Source organism: Salmo trutta, chromosome 35 (genome assembly GCF_901001165.1).
Source record: "Salmo trutta chromosome 35, fSalTru1.1, whole genome shotgun sequence".
Taxonomy (NCBI): Eukaryota; Metazoa; Chordata; class Actinopteri; order Salmoniformes; family Salmonidae; genus Salmo; species Salmo trutta.
In genome coordinates, this window is record NC_042991.1 from 15,196,197 (window position 1) to 15,215,524 (window position 19,328).

The following is a 19,328-nucleotide window of genomic DNA, read 5'->3' on the forward strand; positions in this document are numbered from 1 at the left end:
CTGGTCCCAGGCAGTCCACTCATTGACTGAGCTACTATTATCTGCCCAGTAACAGGAGAAGGATGAAAAAAACGTTCTGAAGGCTGTTGACAGCCAATGGAAGCCTTAAGAAGTGCAACGTGACCCCACAGACACTGTAGTTTCGATAGGGATTCAAAAGAAGAACTTCAATTCTGTAGTTTGGATTTTTCTCAGGTTTTTGCCTGCCATATGAGTTCTGTTATACTCACAGACATCATTCAAACAGTTTTAGAAACTTCAGAGTGTTTTCTATCCAAATCTACTAATTATATGCAAATATTTGACTCTGAGCCCGAGTATTAGGCAGTTTACTCTGGGCACGCTTTTCATCCAAAATCGAAAATACTGCCCCCTATACCTTGACAGGTTAACAGCTTCTTCCACCAAGCTATAAGACTGCTGAACAATGAATCAAATGGCCACCGGACTATTACATTGACCCCCCCACATTTGTTTTGTACACTGCAGCTACTCGCTGTTTATTATCTATGCATAATCACTTCACCCCTACCTACATGTACAAATTACCTCTAACCTCTACCCCCGCACACTGACTCGGTACCGGTACCCCCTGTATATAGCCTCGTTATTGTTATGTTATTGTGTTACTTTTTATTATTTTTTACTTTAGTTTATTTGGTAAATATTTTCTTAACTCTTCTTGAACTGCACTGTTGGTTAAGGGCTTGTAAGTAAGCATTTCACGGTAAAGTCTACACTTGCTGTATTCGGCACATGTGACAAATAAAGTTTGATTTGATTTGATTCGGGATGCATATTGTGGGTGAATAAAAGTTCAAATTGTTAGATATACCCACTCTGGCTGGATTCCAATAGAAATTAAACATCACTTGCAAGCCAGAATAATGTGATTTGCAGGCCTGATGTGGCCAGTGAATTAGGGAAAATCTAAGCCCTCAAAGTAAGGCCCTATATTAATGTATTGTAACAGACCTGTATGGCCAACACAGCTAACACATCGTTTTTTAACTAGTATGAACAGTCCAAGATGATAATTTCCCATGAAATAATGAAGTTGTCATTTATTTGGATGAACATAGTGCACACCAGCACCAACCCGTCGCAAACAGGCGCCTCTCAAAACTGACTGACGCAGCATGTAGTGATGTGCAGTTCACCAAAACACAGCAAAGGCTGGTCACCAGTGTTCAAAACACAGCGAAGGCTGGTCACCAGTGTCCAAAACACAGCGAAGGCTGGTCACCAGTGTCCAAAACACAGCGAAGGCTGGTCACCAGTGTCCAACACACAGCGAAGGCTGGTCACCAGTGTCCAACACACAGCGTAGGCTGGTCACCAGTGTCCAAAACACAGCGAAGGCTGGTCATCAGTGTCCAAAACACAGCAAAGGCTGGTCACCAGAAAACCAGCACTAGTCACCAGCATATCAGTAAATGCTGGTGACCAGCATGACCAGCCTATGCTGGTCTAGTCTCTCGAGCCAGACGGCTTAAATCTTTGAATGCTTCAGGGTTACGATGCTCCAAGGGTGGGGATATCCGAGACTAATGCTGGTCTATGCTGTTTTTTTCATTCCTGATGTTTTAAACATGCTACAACTCTCCCCATTCACATGTGAGCACACACAAACACAAACACACACACACACGCACGCACGCACGCACGCACACACACACACACACACACGTTTAAGTGGCAGTTAAATATCTATTTCTAGGCTGTCACAGTAGAGGACTGACACATGCTGTTGTCACCACAGGCCTCCTGCAGAGGTCCTACAGTATGAGTAAGGAAAGAGAGGTAGGGATGGTGGAAGAGAGAAAGACAGAGAGAGTATGGGAGAGGGGACAGAAAGAGGGAGGAAGGGCAGCGAGGGAAGAGACGACAGAGCTGGAGCGCGAGTTACACTGGTGCATCTCAGACACCACCAGCACCTTCGTTGTCACCTCTGTTCCCCTGGGGCCTGTCTATGATGTGTCAAAACCACAGCCAACTCAATGGTTTAGTAATGCCTCTTGGGAGGATCTAGGTTTGTGCTGCAATGTCCTTTAGAAAAGCTGAGGAGGTCTCAACTTTTGACGTGCTGGTTTAACACGGATGCGTCAACCAATTAAAAACGAATAACAACATTTATCCCACCTTCTATCTCCCCACTTGACCACACCTCTGCAGTGGCAAATGTGTTGTATGCGTTTTGGTTTGAAACCGGCCAAGGAGTGTGATCAAGAAATCTGCTCAGATTGGTTAGCTCCTCTTTTGACTTCGAGGAACAGAACAGGTACCAGCACAGGGAATCTGTGTGTGCTCATATTTTATTACTCTTCCCAAAACAACCACAGCCACACTGACACACACATATGTTCCAACTTCAAATATAACTCAGGAGGGAAAGCACAGATACAAGGTATATATATATATAAATATATATACATACACACAATGTATAATGAATCATTAGGAACTTTAATGCCAACCTCTAGTGTACAAAGACATTAGCATGTCAAGTGTTTGGCTATGGCCTACAGTATGTGAGGAGGAACCACTGTCGGTAAGTGTGTGTGTGTGTGTGTGTGTGTGTGTGTGTGTGTGTATGTGTGTGTGTGTGTGTGTGTGTGTGTGTGTGTGTGTGTGTGTGTGTGTGTGTGTGTGTGTGTGTGTGTGTGCGTGCGTGCGCGTGCGTGCGTGTGTGTGAGTCATGTGCATACGTGTGTGCATACTCTTGCACTAACTCTTTGGCAGGGTTATGTAAAATGCTTTTATGATGGGGTGTAATCTGTGCCCCGGGGTTACTTTGTGATAACTTGGTGTGTTCACAAGACCTGTGGTGACGTCAATGGAACCATGGCTACCGTTCAGCTGTCTGTGCTCGTAGGCCTTTACTGTTCTGTTCCCCTCTGGGTTGGTCATGTGTCCTCTCTTGCTCCACCTGCTCCTCCTCACAAATACCCAGCAGGGAGCACGGTGTGCCCTCAGCCTGCCTGTCTCTGTCCTTCATTACGCCATGGGCCAGGAAAGAGGGAGAGAGTGGCAGAAAGGGAGAGAGAGGAAGGAAGGAAGAGACAGACAGGGAGATGAAGGGAGAGATAGAGAATTAGGAAGTGACGGGGAGAGAAATAGAGGAATGGTGAGGGAAAGGGAGTGCGGGAGAGAGAAAGGTGTAGAGCTAAGAAAGAAGGAAGAAGAGTAGGGAGAGACTTCATTTTTGTTCAAACCTTTTAGTGCAATCTTCACAAGTATGTGGTAAATCTTCACAACTTATAAATAAAAAGGTCAAAACATATCACCAAAAAGGCAGATGTCTTAAAACTTCAAGCACATTTTCAATTGACTAAGTACAACACACAAAAGCATACTGTCACATTTTCACCAAACGTAATCAGTGTTTCATCAAGAATGTTTCACATTGCAATTTTGGTTTGATTGTCTTCTCATTCTCATGTTAAAATACATTTCACTATTACCTACCGTAACAGATATTCACTGTTTTGTAAACCTGTAGATTTTAAACGGATGTGTCTACTGTATGCATACATACACTATATACAGTGCATTTGGAAAGTATTCAGACCCCTTGACTTTTTCCGCATTTTATTACATTACAACCTTTTTCTATCTACACACAATACCCCATAATGTTACGCTCTGACCTAGGAGAGCTGTGTTTTCTCTGTTTAACTAGGCCAGGATGTGAAAGGTGGGTGGGCATTCTATGATTTTGTTTCTATGTTTTGGCCGGGTATAGTTTCCAATCAGAGGCAGCTGTCTATTGTTGTCTCTGATTGGAAGCCATGCTTAGGCAGCCTGTTTTTCCCTGTGTTTTCGTGGGATCTTATTTTTGTGCAGCTGTGTGTGAGCAGCCCCAGAACGTCACGTTTGTTTCAGTTTTCACCTGTTTTCTGGTTTTGTTCGAGTTCACCAATAAAAGATGTGGAACTACCGGCACGCTGCGCCTTGGCTAATCTATGACAGGGAATTTGAAGATAGCACTCGTGACACATAATGACAAAGTGAAACCAAGTTTTTAGACATTTATGCACATTTATTGAAAATAAAATACCTTATTTACATAAGTATTCAGACCCTTTGCTATGAGACGCGAAATTGAGCTCAGGTGCATCCTGTTCCCATTGATCATCCTCGAGATGTTTCTACAACTTGATTGGAGTCCATCTGTGGTAAATTCAATTGATTGGACATGACTTGGAAAAGCACACACCTGTCTATATAAGGTCCCACAGTTGACAGTGCATGTCAGAGCAAAAACTAAGCCATGAGGTTGAAGGAATTGTCTGTAGAGCTCCGAGACAGAACTGTGTCGAGGCACAGATCTGGGGAAGGGTACCAAAAAATATCTGCAGTATTGAAAGTCCCCAAGAACACAGTGGCCTCCATAATTCTTAAATGGAAGAAGTTTGGAACCACCAAGACTGTCAGAAGGTGGGTGTAGCTGGTGCATGAAGTCAGGCGCAGGAGAGCAGAATGAGTGAACAACGTACTTTACTCAAAATACAGGCACAAGGTAACAATACACTTGACCAAAAAAAAACAGTAATCAATTACGCACGGGTGAAAACAGCACCCATCGAAAACCAGCCATAACGTACCGAATGAACATAGAAACAATCACACACAAAAACATGGGGGAAACAGAGGGTTAAATACATGAACATGTAATTGGGGAATGAAACCAGGTGTGTAGAAAACAAAGACAAAACAAATGGAAAATGAAAGGTGGATCAGCGATGGCTAGAAAACTGGTGACTTCGACCGCCGAACGCCGCCCGAACAAGGGGGACCGACTTCGGCGTAAGTTGTGACAGTACCCCCCCCCCCGACGCGCGGCTCCAGCAGCGCGCCGACACCGACCTCGGGGACGCCTCGAATCCAGTATGGATCGAACTGCATACGCCGGGGCCCCCTCGATGTCCAGAGAGGGCGGAGGAACCTCCCGCACCTCAGACTCCTGGAGTGGACCAGCCACCACCGGCCTGAGGAGAGACACATGGAACGAGGGGTTAATACAGTAATTGGGGGGAAGCTGTAACCTGTAACAAACCTCGTTCAGTCTCTTCAGGACTTTGAATGGCCCCACAAACCGTGGGCCCAGCTTCCGGCAGGGCAGGCGGAGAGGCAGGTTTCGGGTCAAGAGGCAGACCCGATCCCCCGGTGCGAACACTGGGGCCTCACTGCGGTGGCGATCTGTGCTGATTTTCTGGCGTCTCACAGCCCGCTGAAGGTGCACATGAGCGGCGTCCCATGTCTCCTCAGCACACCTAAACCAGTCGTCCACCGCAGGAGCCTCGATCTGGCTCTGATGCCAAGGCGCCAGAACCGGCTGGTACCCCAGTATGCACTGGAAGGGGGAAAGGATAGTGGAGGAGTGGCGGAGCGAGTTCTGGGCCATCTCTGCCCAGGGCACGAACGCCGCCCACTCCACCGGCCGGTCCTGGAAATAAGACCGCAGAAACCTACCCACATCCTGGTTCACTCTCTCCACCTGCCCGTTACTCTCGGGGTGAAAACCCGAGGTAAGGCTGACCGAGACCCCATAACGTTCCATGAACGCCCTCCAGACCCTTGACGTGAACTGGGGACCTTGATCAGATACTACATCCTCAGACACCCCATAGTGCTGGAAGACATGTGTAAAGAGGGCCTCCGCAGTCTGTAGGGTCGTAGGGAGACCGGGCAAAGGGAGGAGACGGCAGGACTTAGAAAACCAATCCACAACGACCAGGATCGTGGTGTTACCCTGTGAGGGTGGAAGATCCATCAGGAAATCCACCAACAGGTGCGACCACGGCCGTTGTGGAATGGGTAAGGGTTGTAACTTCCCTCTGGGCAAGTGCCCAGGGGCCTTGCATTGCGCGCACACCGAGCAGGAGGAAACATAAACCCTCACGTCCTTAGCCAAGGTGGACCACCAGTACTTCCCACTAAGACAGCGCACTGTCCGACCGATGCCCGGATGACCAGAGGAGGGTGACATGTGGGCCCAATAGATCAAATGGTTGTGGACAGCAGACGGAACGTACAGACGCCCAGCTGGACATTGGAGGGGAGTGGGCTCTGTACATAACGCCCGCTCGATGTCCGCGGCTGAAATGTGGTCACTCTCCATCTCCACCCCTGAAGTGGAAATGCGGTACCCTAGGAAGGAGACGGTTGGAAGGACAGACATTTCTCAGCCTTGACGTACAACAGTCGACCAAGCACCCTGCACACCAGGGACACATGCTCGGCGCGTGTAGTGGAGTATATCAGGATGTCATCAATATACACCACTACATCCTGCCCGTGCAAGTCCCTGAAAATCTTGTCTACAAAGGCCTGGAAGACTGATGGAGCATTCATCAAGGTTGTAAGCGGTTGTAAGCGCTCCTGAGATCCAATTTGGTGAAGAAGCGCACCCCGTGCATTGACTCAATCACACTGGCTATGAGAGGTAGCGGGTAACTGTACCTAACAGTGATATGGTTGATACCTCAATAGTCAATACACGGTCGCAGACCTCCATCCTTTTTCTTCACAAAAAAGAAACTCGAGGAGGCAAGTGAAGTGGAGGGCCAAATGTACCCCTGCCCCAGGGATTCGGAGACATACGTTTCCATAGCCGCCGTTTCATCCTGTGACAAGGGATACACGTGACTCCTGGGAAGTGCTGCGTCTACCAGGAGATTTATCACGCAATCCCCCTGTCGATGGGGTGGTAATTGAGTCGCACTCTTCTTACAGAAGGTGAGAACCAAATCGGTATATTCAGAGGGGATGCGCACAGTGGAGACCTGGTCTGGACTTTCCACCGTAGTCGCACCAATGGAAACCCCTAAACACCTCCCTGAGCACTTTGTGACCACCCCGTGAGAGCCCTCTGTTGCCACAAAATAGTGGGGTCATGACAGGCCAACCAGGGTAGGCCCAGCACCACGGGAAACGCAGGATAATCAATAAGGAAGAGACTGATTCTCTCCTTGTGACCCTCCTGCGTCACCATGCCCAGCGGAGCGGTGGCCTCCCTAATTAGCCCTGACCCTAATGGTCAACTATCTAGGGCGTGAACTGGGAAGGGCATATCCACTGGAATAATAGGGATCCCTAATGATCTGTCAATAAAGTTCCCAGCTGTGCCTGAATCTACGAGCGCCTTATGCTGGGAATGCGGGGAAAACTCAGGAAAATGAATATACAAAAACATGTGTGCAACAGAGGGCTCTGGGTGAGCCTGGTGCTGACTCACCTGGGGTGACACGAGAGTGCCCTGCCTGCTGCCTCGAGTCCCAGAGGAACCTTCCCTGCACCGACCGGCAGTGTGCCCTCTGTGGCCACAGATGGTGCATGGACCGGCCCCTCCTCCAGTCGCCCTAAGTGCAGCACCTCCTAGCTCCATGGGTGTAGGAGCGGTGGGGCTGGGGGATGGAATCGACAGACCCCGATCTGGACGTCCGCGGGTAGCCAGCAGGTTATCCAACCGGATGGAGAGGTCCACCAGCTGGTCAAAGGTGAGGGTGGTGTCCCTGCAGGCCAACTCCCGACGGACATCCTCGTGCAAACTACAAAGGCTTAGATTTTCCCTAATACTTATTTCCCTCATTAAAATGAAAATCAATTTATAACATTTTTGACATGCGTTTTTCTGGATTTTTTTGTTGTTATTCTGTCTCTCACTGTTCAAATAAACCTACCATTAAAATTATAGACTGATCATTTCTTTGTCAGTGGGCAAACATACAAAATCAGCAGGGGATCAAATACTTTTTTCCCTCACTGTACTTACAAGCCCTTAACCAACAATGCAGTTCAAGAAATAGAGTTAAGAAAATATTTACTAAATAAACTAAAGTCAAAAATAAAGTAAAAAGTAAAATAGCCCTTACACAGCCTGGAGGTGTGTTTGGGTCATTGAAAAACAAATGATACTGTAGTCTCACTAAGCGCAAACCAAATGGGATGACGTATTGCAGCAGAATGCTGTGGTAGCCATGCTGGTTAAGTGTGGCTTGAATTCTAAATAAATCACAGACTGTGTCCCCTCTATGCTTCACGGTGGGAACCACACATGCGGAGATCATCCGCTCATCATACTCTGCATCTCACAAAGACACGGCGGTTGGAACCAAAAATCTCACATTTGGACCCCCTCCATCAGCCCACGAAGCAATTCCTCGTGTCAACCAATGGAGGCTCCTTGGGAGGAGACGATGTTGCGCAGCTAGTCCGGGTCCGCTGGTTCAGTCTTGGCCAGTTCGTACTATCAGGTATGAAGGTAAGACCCAGATGCAGACCACATCGAATAAACAATAGTTTAATATTCCAACAGGGGCAGGTAATAGACAGGTCAAGGCAGGCAGGGGTCAGTAAACCAGAGGTGGGGCAATGGTACCGGGCGGCAGGCAAGCTCAGGGTCAGGGTAAGGCAGAGGTCGGTAATCCAGAGGGAAGCAAAGGTACAGCTCGGCAGGCAGACTCAGGGTCAGGGGCAGGCAGAGTTGTCAGGCAGGCGGGCTCGGAGTCAGGACAGGCAAGGGTCAAAACCAGGAGGGCGAGAAAAGAGAGATTGGAAAAAGTAGGAGCTGAGACACAAAATGCTGGTTGACTTGAACAAACAAGACGAACTGGCAACAGACAAACAGAGAACACAGATATAAATACACAGGGGATAATAGGGAAGATTGGCGACACCTGGAGGGGGTTGCAGACAATCACAAAGAAAGGTGAAACAGATCAGGGTGTGACAATTTTGTAGTGTTTTGGTGATTCAATAAATGTAAACTTATGTAAACTTGTATTTTGGATCAATTGTTAGGTGGTGAATGATGTCTCCTAACAAAACAAACACACAGTGAGGTTTTGAATGAGGCCGGCTGCGTTACATGTGTTACCACTTTGGAGTTTTATACTAAAAGTTTTGAAGATTCACCACATACTTGGGAAAATAGCACCAAAGCGAATGAAAAAAACTGTAAGAATGAAGTAAGGTGCCTCTGTCTGTGACCAGGGTATTTTCTCTGTCTCTGTAGGGTAGTTGTGAAATCAGCAGCCAGCTCTGATTCCGTGGGGGGCCTAAACAGGACACAAGATTGATGGCCTGGTTAAAATACCCCTGTGTGGAACTCAGGAAGGTGCCAGCCTGTGAGCTTCCCTCTCATTTACACACAGTCAGACACACAGGGGCTCTGAGACAGAGGGAGAGGAAAAGACTGAACTAGTTCCAGAGAGAGAGTTAGGATGAGGATAGGGATAGTAGATAAGAACATGAGGGGTGGAGACTGGAGAGTGAAGGATAGGGTGAATGGGAAGAAAGATAAACAAGGTGGGAGAATTGGTACAGAGATATGGTAGAGGTTAAACAGAGACTGGGAAGTAGACATAAATGACAGAGAGGGAGGGAAAAGAGAGTGATGAGATAGAGATACAAGCGCTGAGAAATGAAGGAAAGTGGAGAGAAAAAGAGAGAGAGAACCAGCAGCACTCCCCTCCTCTTTATTTATACCTCCATCGACAGCAGGCTAAGATTTCTGGCACCAAAACAACGTCACGCTTGCTATTTCAGTCAGAGGTGCAACATTTCAGAGGGGGTTAAGGTGACGGCTGAGGCGTTGTGGGGCCCCTGCAGCCCTACAACATGACATTTCACACTGTAACTACCTCCCTTGGCCTTTTGTGTGTTAGAGAAAGGGCCCACTTGAATGTGTCTTGAGTTGTAGACAAAGTGGTAAACAGCCTCGGGGTTGTTCATGCAGTTTTATGAGGAGAGAACCTCAGACCATGACAACACATCCAACAATACTGAGACCCCAAAAGTCTACACTCACACAACCCCAGTCTGTGTTAGCTTGCCTGGTAACAGGAGAGAGATTGAGACACTATCTTAAAATAACCCCCCTATTATTTTGGCCATAGGCCTTTATTTACTGAGATTTTACTAACATAAGTTTAAGGGAAAAGATTAGCTCATATGTTAAAGTGCTGAAAGAGGGACAACGCTGTTACATCCAATGCCTGTTTGCCTGAGGCTGATGCTGCGCAGGTGCTTGTACGCGTGTAAACATGAATATATACATGCTCGTATTCAAACGCACACATGTGCACACACAGACACACACACATACACACATGTAAATAGTGCCACACATGCACTGAAACGTATACAGTTGTCCTTGCTGTTTTGATTTTTGTTGTCCTTGATGTCTTTTGTTTTTACATTGTTGTTTTACTTAGTTTTTCTCTTTTGTTGATTTTGTTGGTTGTTGGTGGCTTGGAGGGGGGGGGTTGGATGATTGAGGGACAGCGGTCAGGGAACTGTGGGGGCATCTTGGAGGGTTGGTGGCCTGGCGGTTGAGATTTTGGGCTGGTGGCCGATAGGTCACTGGTTTGGGTCCCTGTTTTGACTTGGCGGGAGATCTGTTGACGTACCCTTGGGCAGGGCGTTGACCCTGGTTGCTTCTGTGGGTCACTCTGGGTGGGAGTCTGTTAGATTGACTGAATGTCATGTAAATGTTGAGCGGCTTCACTACAGGTATGTGTAAAAAAAACTATTACAATAATATACAGTACCAGTCAAAAATTTGGACATACCTACTCATTCCGGGGATTTTCTTTATTTTTACTATTTTCCACATTTTAGAATAATAGTGAAGACATCAAAACTATGAAATAACACATATGGAATCATGTAGTAACCAACAAAGTGTTAAATAAATCAAAATATATTTTATATTTGAGATTCTTCAAAGTAGCCACCCTTTGCCTTGATGACAGCTTTGCACACTCTTGGTCAAATAGCCCTTACACAGCCATTCCCACAAAGCACAAACCAGATGGGATGGCGTATCGCTGCAGAATGCTGTGGTAGCTATGCTGGTTAAGTGTGCCTTGAATCCTAAATAAATCACAGACTGTGTTACCAGCAAAGCACCCCAACACCATCACACCTCCTCCTCCATGCTTCACAGTGGGAACCACACATGCAGAGATCATCTGTTCACCTACTCTGCATCTCACAAAGACACGGCGGTTGGAACCAAAAATCTCAAATTTGGACTCATCAGACAAAAGGACAGATTTCCACCGGTCTAATGTCCATTGCTCATGTTTATTGGCCCAAGCAAGTCTATTCTTCTTATTGGTGTCCTTTAGTAGTGGTTTCTTTGCAGCAATTCGACCATGAAGGCCTGATTCACGCAGTCTCCTCTGAAAAGTTGATGTTGAGATGTGTCTGTTACTTGAACTCTGTGAAGCATTTATTTGGGCTGCAATTTCTGCAGCTGGTAACTCTATTGAACTTATCCTCTGCAGCAGAGGTAACTCTGGGTCTTCCTTTCCTGTGGCGGTCCTCATGAGAGCCAGTTGTCACACCTTGATCCGTTTCACCTGTCTTTGGGCTTGTCTGCACCCCCCACCAGGTGTCTCCCATTTCCCCTCATTATTCCCTGTGTATTTATACCTGTGTTTTCAGTTTGTCTATTTCCAGTTCGTCTTGTCCCATCAAATCCTACCAGCGTGTTCCCGTGTTTCCTGTGCTCTAGTTTTTGTTTTTCTTAGTCTTCCCAGTTCTGACCTGTCTGTCTGTCTGCCCTGACCCTGCCCGCCATCCTGTACCTGCCTGACTCTGATTTGGATTACGACCCTTTTCCTGCCTAGACTTACCTTTTGCCTCCCCCTTGAACTTTAATCAACTCTGAGACTCGTACTATCTGCCTCCTGTGTCTGCAACTGGGTCTTAGCCTGAGCCGTGATAATTTGAATTGTTCTTGCCATAATATGGACTTGGTATTTTACCAAATAGGGCTATCTTCTGTACACCCCCCCTACCTTGTCACAACACAACTGATTGGCTCAAACGCATTAAGAAGGAAAGACATTCCACAAATTAACAAAGCACAACAGTTAATTGAAATGCATTCCAGGTATCTACCTCATGAAGCTTGTTGAGAGAATGCGAACAGTGTGCAAAGCTGTCATCAAGGCGAAGGGTGGCTACCTTGAAGAATCTCAAATACAAAATAAATGTTGATTTGTTTAACCCTTTTCTACTTACTACATGATTCCATGTGTTATTTCATAGTTTTGATGTCTTCACTATCATTCTACATTGTAGAAAATAGTAAAAATTAAGAAAAACCCTGGAATGAGTAGATGTGTCCACACTTTGACTGGTACTGTACTTAAATCTATTTCTATTTTATTGAACCATATTCCGATATATTACTTTTTCAGTATGGGGTAAACATGGTAGTGAATCTCTGTAGTGTCGGTACATGAAAGTAGCTACACCCCGTCACCCCCAACCAATTAAATAAGTCATCAAACAAGACTTCTACAGATAGACGAACTCTGTTTGTTAAAGCACTGTCGTGTTTATTTATTATCAAGAGAGAAAAAAGGACAGCAGAAGCATTACATAGTCATAACTGTATGTCTTACTATGGTTACGTGAACATTTTCAAATTCGTTATTGTGATAATATGACACAGTAAAACACACTATAGACAGTTAGCATGTTGCTGCTGTGGTGACAGGACACGGCCAACTCGCTTTTAAAAACAAGCCAACATGGCACTCATTAGGATTGACACACACACACACACACACACACACACACACACACACACAGGGACACGCACTCGCAAGTAAGGGGGCCATGCTGTATCGCATTATACACAGCAATCCAAAAATCGTCAATAAAAAATAAAGAGAAAACAAAAGAATATAAGAAAGGGAAGTAAAAGTGAAAAAAACAAAAAGTAAAGAAGTTTGGCACAGGAGAAAGGAAGGCCACAGTAACACTGGAGACTGAATAGGAGTCAACCATTTTGTTTCTTATATGTGTAAGTCATTCTAAGTAATCTCATAGAAAATCTCTTCAAGCACTTCTTTTCAAGACGGATAGAAAGAACACTCTTTAGTATTTCCAGAGAGGGCAGACTATATCATCCGAGTCCTGTGGGGTTGATTTGGGGGAGGGGAGGCGGGGTTAAAAGGGGGTCGGGGAACATGTCTCTCACATGATGACAGTCTCGGTGTGGAGCAAATAGGAGCAGAAAGATTGCTGCTTTAGGGCGGGGCTTGGGGTTCTTGCTATGGGGCTAGGGGTGTGTGCCAAGGGGCTTGGGGCACGGGACATTGGACCGGAGGGGGCAGAGATCAAGGCAGTGGGAGCACAGCTAGCCCACCTGGATGGAGGGCGTTGATTGGCTGGGCGGGCAGGACGAGAGAAGTTCAGTGACGGGGTTGCTGGGGACAACTCGGCTGGGCTCACCTGGAGAGAGACGATAAGAGTGGGTCAGATCAAGACTGTGTGTTTGTGTGTTTGCTATGCCTATCTCACCTTCTGTGTGTCCTTTCTGTAGACAGTCTTTGTGGCTCGGGGGCTGGAGTTGTACTCGTGCTCGATGTCCAGCATATCCAGAAGCTCAATGAGTCCATCGTCCTTATTCTGACCTGCAACTGGCCCTCCCCTCTGAATCCTCTGAGCTCCAACATGGGACCCACTCAAGTTCCTGTAGTCCAGTATGGGCTCCCTAGGCTGGTATGCAGGCCTCCTGGCCCTCTCGCCCTGGACAAGACCAATGTCTGTCTCTCTGTCTGCCCCTCCGAGGGCCCTTGCTTTGGCCTCGGTCCTCCTCTGACGCCCTGCCTGGGGTCCTTTAGGGTGAGCATAGCTACCCATTGAGGTGCCTCTACCCTCACCAAGCTGGCTCTCTCTCCTATAGTCTCTCACTGCCCCACCAGATCCTCGTTCTTTGCTGGGGTCCATCTCCACTGTAAGCATGATGGAATCCGCCTGGCATTTCTGGACAGGCAAGCGCCCAGGCACCCTGCTGCCGCCCAGCTCTTTGCGCTGACAGACGGGGGTGGGGCACTTGTTCTCGATAGGCACCTGGTTGGTCACCACACCGGTGTTGGTGAGGGTTTTCCCCTCGTTCTTCTGGAGCATGGCCCCAAACTTCCTGAGGACCGAGGGGCTACCACACTTCTTGTCCACAAGGACCCCAGGGGGGTGGGACTTTCTGTCGAGGGCTGGGGAAGGCTCAGATGAGGCCACCTGGGAGGTGGAGCGGGGGGGTACGGGAGGGCCTTCTCTCTGTCTAAGAGGGGGCTTGTTAAGGTCCCTGCAGGGGGAACTCTTTCTGTGTGACACTCTGTTCTTCCTGTTCTCAGCCTCCTCGTCCGCAAACCGCACCTGAGCAATCCTAAAACAGATTAACAAGCAAATAACTCAATGAGTAAAATAACTAAAATACAAAATCGTATAGGTGGATTTTACTCTCTAAATGATCTTGTCATCTCAGTATCAGTGAGGTCCTTCTTACCGCTCATTCTCAACGGGCCTCCTCTTCATCGCATCCTGGTGCACAGACTGATCCTGGCTCCCTCTAGTGATCTCCTTCAGATGCTGAGAGAGAAGTGGGACAAGGGTTACCTGGGAGGGGAAATAATCAGTGATGTAGAATAGTGCAACTAGCAAAGATACAGTATATCAAATTCAGCTATACAGCCACACTGGCATGGCTGATGCTTTTTCCAGCGGAGTATTGACACGTGCCAGTTACATGTAATCTATTTAAATGTTTATTACTGAAAACAACCCTGCTTAGGCCCTGCCCCTCAAATGTTTGAAGACTTGAAGTGAACAATATAGGTATAATAAATATGGTGGTGGCCCCATCTAGTCTTCCAATGAGCTAAGTGGAGTTTCTACCATATTGCTTCCACCCATCAGATTCTTTCGGATCTGCAAACACCAATGGGGTGAGACATAGGGTAAAGATAGTTTTTTTTGGACGGGGCTGCCTATCAACTTTAATCCTTAGTTACTGTAGCTACTCACATTGTTGAGAGCTGAGTTGGTCTTCCAGGTCTTTCCGTGACCATGTCCAAGATAATCCTGCAACAAGTCTTCAAGTTCCACCGCACCATTGCAATTTGGATAATAGCCACCAATCTGATGGTTGACGGGTTCGCCGTAACCGCTGGGGCCATGACTACAACCATTGCTACAGTGATTTGGCACAACAACAGCTCTGGGGTGGTCCTTGGTTCTGTTGCTATGGCTGCCAGGCAGGTCACAGAAGCCATTGCCATGGTGCATCCTATCACTTTTGCTGTTGTCCATGGTGACATCATTTCCCCCTCTACGAGCCTGCACCTCATTGTAAAGCTGAAATAGGAGCATAAACATTATGGTTGTCAGAAACCTACTTTCACAACGTGAACACAAGTTGGAATAGTTGTATTCCCCAATTAGACTAATTATTTACACTTACAACTTAGGCGTGTTCCAAAACCTAAACGTACATACAGCTACAAGACAATATGTACACAAAACAAGTCTGTACGACAATGTCAACCTTGTTTACGCAATCCATATAGCCATCCCAAAATAGTTACACAACCCAACTATTTTTATAATCTACACATTTGTTATGTCAGTTGGAGGGAGCGTGTGCTTGCGTCGTTATTTTAAGCTTTAATGCATTCACCAATATCATCTTTCACAGTGTTCTGACTGTCTGTCAGCACATCACAGTTTAATTAGCTTGTTAATATCTGTCTGTATCATTACTCCAGAGGGGACATGGGGTCTGAAGAAGGGCCGTGGTTCCGACATTATTATAACACACACACACACACACACACACACACACACACACACACACACACACACACACACACACACACACACACACACACACACACACACACACACACACACACACACACACAACCAGTTAAACACTCTTCAAGGAAGACCAAGGGTGCGAGACGAGAAAGACACTATCTCAAAGTGAAAATGTTCACACTACTGATACCCCATTTCAGGTAATGTTACTCTACCTAGGATCTTGTTTGACTGTGTCAGAATTGTGCTTGAGCATGTTGGACCATGTTTGGACTATCCCATGTATTTGGATGAGGTTTTACTTTATTTTAGACCTTGATGGAACACATCTGACCGTGGTTGACCACTCACCTCCTCTATCTTCCTCTGCATGTCCTGCAGCTGGTCCTCCCATTCCTGCATCTCTGAGTCGAAGCTGTCCAGAAGCTCCACCTTCTCTGTTCCCCAGCCCCGCCCAGCCTGCTCCAGACCGCGCTGCAGTTCTGTGGCCGCCATTTTGGGCCGCTTCCTGCAGCAACTTTTTACTTCCTGTCACAAACTTTCTTTTCTTCCACCACAACTTCTTCTTCCTTCTTCTGTTTAAACTTCCTAACTTCCTTTCTTTTTCAACTTCCTAGCTTTTTGTCTTTCTGTCTTGAAGGTGTGGAAATGTTAGCGGAACACTGCAAAGGAAGAGAGGATGGGGATGATTATTGTGGACGATAAGACATGGGAGAACTAGAGTACATTAGTCAACCAGTAAACAAATGGACTCAAAGGGTCTACTCCCCATGGACATTCTCCCTGCTACCCCCCCACCCTCAACTCTCACTTACCTTACCTGCTACTCCCCCATGGACATTCTTTCTCCTGCCCCCCCCCCCCCCCAACAGACTTTACTCTACCCCCACCCCAATGACATTCATCACTGTTGCAGTTGTAAATATGTACTTTTCTATTTGTATTTCACTCAATGGTAATGCTGCTGTCCCCCTATGGTCATTCCACCTCACTCCCTCAACAGTCTATACTCTGCCTCCACCCCAATGGTCATTTATTTATTCATCACTGCCACAGTTCCAGTTGTTATTATGTATATAGTGCTATTTATATTGTTTTTATTACTATTTTCATTATTATATTTCACTAGTCCTGCATGTTGGAGCTCGAAGCCTAAGATTTGTACTGTACCCTGCAGTCACACCTGAAACCCTGTACAAATGACTATTACACAATCTGAATCTAATCTGAATAAATACATTTTGTGGATTTCGTGGAAAGATTCAAAGCATTTTGGGCAAGCCCTCTGTATTCCCAGCCATATTTCATAGTCCTTTAAGATACCTATGTGACACATGCCAAGGAAGGCCTGGTGTAGGGTGACAACCTCACTATTTGGCTGTTGGTCACTATCCTATCTGCTCCAACGCTTCGCTCTGTCCTTCCCAATTTTCTATAATGGAACTTTGGAAACCTTCCAATCTGCAGCCATGGACCATTTTAATGAGGACATATTCCCCATTTTTTCAAAAGTGGGGTGTATGTCGAATACAACCCCCCAACTATTCAACACGTACAGGTTACCCGCAAGACGCATTTCTTCTACGCCTTCAGTTACACGTTGCGAACAATGGAAATGTGTGCCCTCCGTGTCACCGCTAAACGATAAGTTCATTTCGCACTCGGCTGCATGCTGCATGACCAACTCACCTCTCGAAAATTGGCCGTAATGCTGCATAGTGGCGCGTATTGGCTTGGCTTAAACGGGTTTCCGTAGGCCTACCGTTTTATTTATGTATTACAGTACATCAGGTAATTTTAGAAGGCCGATGGTTTGCTACCACCGAATGTTATATATTATGTGCTTTTACCACCTCGAAAGTACCCGAACACCAACCAGTCATATTGTGATGTAAGAGTACGGATATGTTTATAATACAAACCTGTAACTATGCATCGAGAACTTGGAGAGCGATAAAGAGAAAGAGAAAGAGCGAGAGCGAGAATAAACACGCATGGCGTGTGTTTTGAATATTAATAGGCCTATGATAAATATATTCCCTCATGACCCAATGTAACCTATTTGGTGGTGCCTCCCAAAGGGGAGGCAGAGGTTGATGAAATGTGACCCAATACATCAAGCCCACAGTGGATCTGCAATGTTATATTTTACTACTTGTCCTTATTAAGTGCTTTGTCCAATGATTATGTCCAATTATTGTTAGAAACCCAAGTTGTAGAGATGCGTAAAACAAAACTTAATGGAACTCTCCATATCCATAAAATAAAACACATTTAAATATTAACTTCTTCATGTGGCCTTACCTGGCTGTTCAATATTCTCCTTGACGATTGTATTGTTAATCGCTGAGGATATATCGCAGGGGCAGATACTTCATCCTGATTTCAGTCTAGCCAAGGTATTCACCGTGAACCTCTTCAGACCCTCTGTTTGCCCGGTGGCGGCTGCGCTTCCACGGCTCGAGTCAATCCCCTTGTTGCGAAATCTTCGCTTTTGTGCCTCTGTTCTATTACGTAAAGTCCCGCGGATTGGATTTTAAAGGAGCCCTCTCTCGTCAAGCCTGGGCAGGGTTATGTCCAGAGCAGGCACCTTTTTTCAGGGTAAACAACTTATGTTCCAGAGAGGGACCCAGGCTTTATAGTGCACCTCGTATTTACGTCGCATCACTGGAGCCAAGATCAAGTATCTTAATGTCAAATTTATTCCAGCATTTGAGGTCTCGATGGGACGACTGTCGTCACTCGCATCCTATCTATAATTAAAAAGCAATGTAGAGAGGGAAACTGTTTGCATAGCTATTTCAGCTGCCGAGCTCTGAGCCAATAGGCACTCCTGTTGCCACTCCGCTTTGGGGTGCTTGGCAGATTTCGTTTTGTGACTCCAAACTACTCTTATTTGTTTACAATTTTGATTGCCAAAATGTAGCCTATATGTGACACCTGCGCTAACATTATTTTAATTCGGTTTTTTTTCTCGAAAAACTTTATATCTGGCGCATTGGCAGGTACTTTACTCCAATTTCACTACTATTTTACCGTTTATTTATTTTGACATTGCCATTGCTGTTGATGAAGGTTGCACAATATCATCGCCCGCGTCATGCGACCCCCATTAGGTTCAGACCCAAATAGTTCACTGACATGATGGGCACTTGTCGACATAAACAGTGTGTTGCAAAAGGCATCTGATAGCTCAAAACCAAAATATATTTGGTGTGGATAGGAATGTGGGAATCCTCACACTATGAGCCAAGTTATGCTTGATCTGAAAATGTGGTCGGAGGCGTCTTATGGATGGTGTGACGCAGTTGCGAAGCCTCCAGAGCCACGCCATGCGCCTCTCAAATGTTGTAACAATGCAGAGGACTCCATATAGCTCCGCATTAAAGCGCAAGAAGTATGAATGCCCAGACTTCTGCAGAGTCCGTATCAAATAGTTAGGGCAGGGTTTGACAAAATCGGTCCTCGGGTGCACTTTTTGGTTTTTGCCCTAACACTTCACAGCTGATTCAAATAATCAACAATCAATCAAGCTTTTATCATTTGAATCAGCTATGTAGTGTTAGGACAAAAATCGTGCACCCCTTGGAGTCCCGAGGATTGAGTTTGGGAAACACTGAGTTAAGGGCAAACATTCTTCGTTTGCATTGTCGCTGTCCTCGCTGTACAGGTGCTGAATCGGAATTCTGATTGTCGTTGACCAT

At 46.2% G+C, this 19,328-nt stretch overlaps 1 protein-coding gene across 2 annotated transcripts; it reads right to left on the reverse strand.

Moving 5' to 3' along the window:
* Window positions 1-12,334: 12,334 nt before the first annotated feature.
* Window positions 12,335-18,531, reverse strand: LOC115174676 (uncharacterized protein KIAA0408). 2 transcript variants are annotated; one of them, XM_029733447.1, is made up of 6 exons: window positions 17,929-18,531; window positions 15,976-16,286; window positions 14,833-15,162; window positions 14,315-14,397; window positions 13,330-14,194; window positions 12,335-13,260 (listed from the first exon to the last, which is right to left on the reverse strand). In XM_029733447.1, exons 2-6 carry the CDS (start codon window positions 16,117-16,119, stop codon window positions 13,003-13,005), a joined length of 1,680 nt encoding a protein of 559 aa, XP_029589307.1. In that variant the 5' UTR covers window positions 16,120-16,286; window positions 17,929-18,531; the 3' UTR covers window positions 12,335-13,002. The 2 variants fall into 2 exon arrangements, with proteins under 2 accessions (XP_029589307.1, XP_029589306.1); XM_029733446.1 differs by having other exon boundaries at window positions 14,315-14,424.
* Window positions 18,532-19,328: the final 797 nt, after the last annotated feature.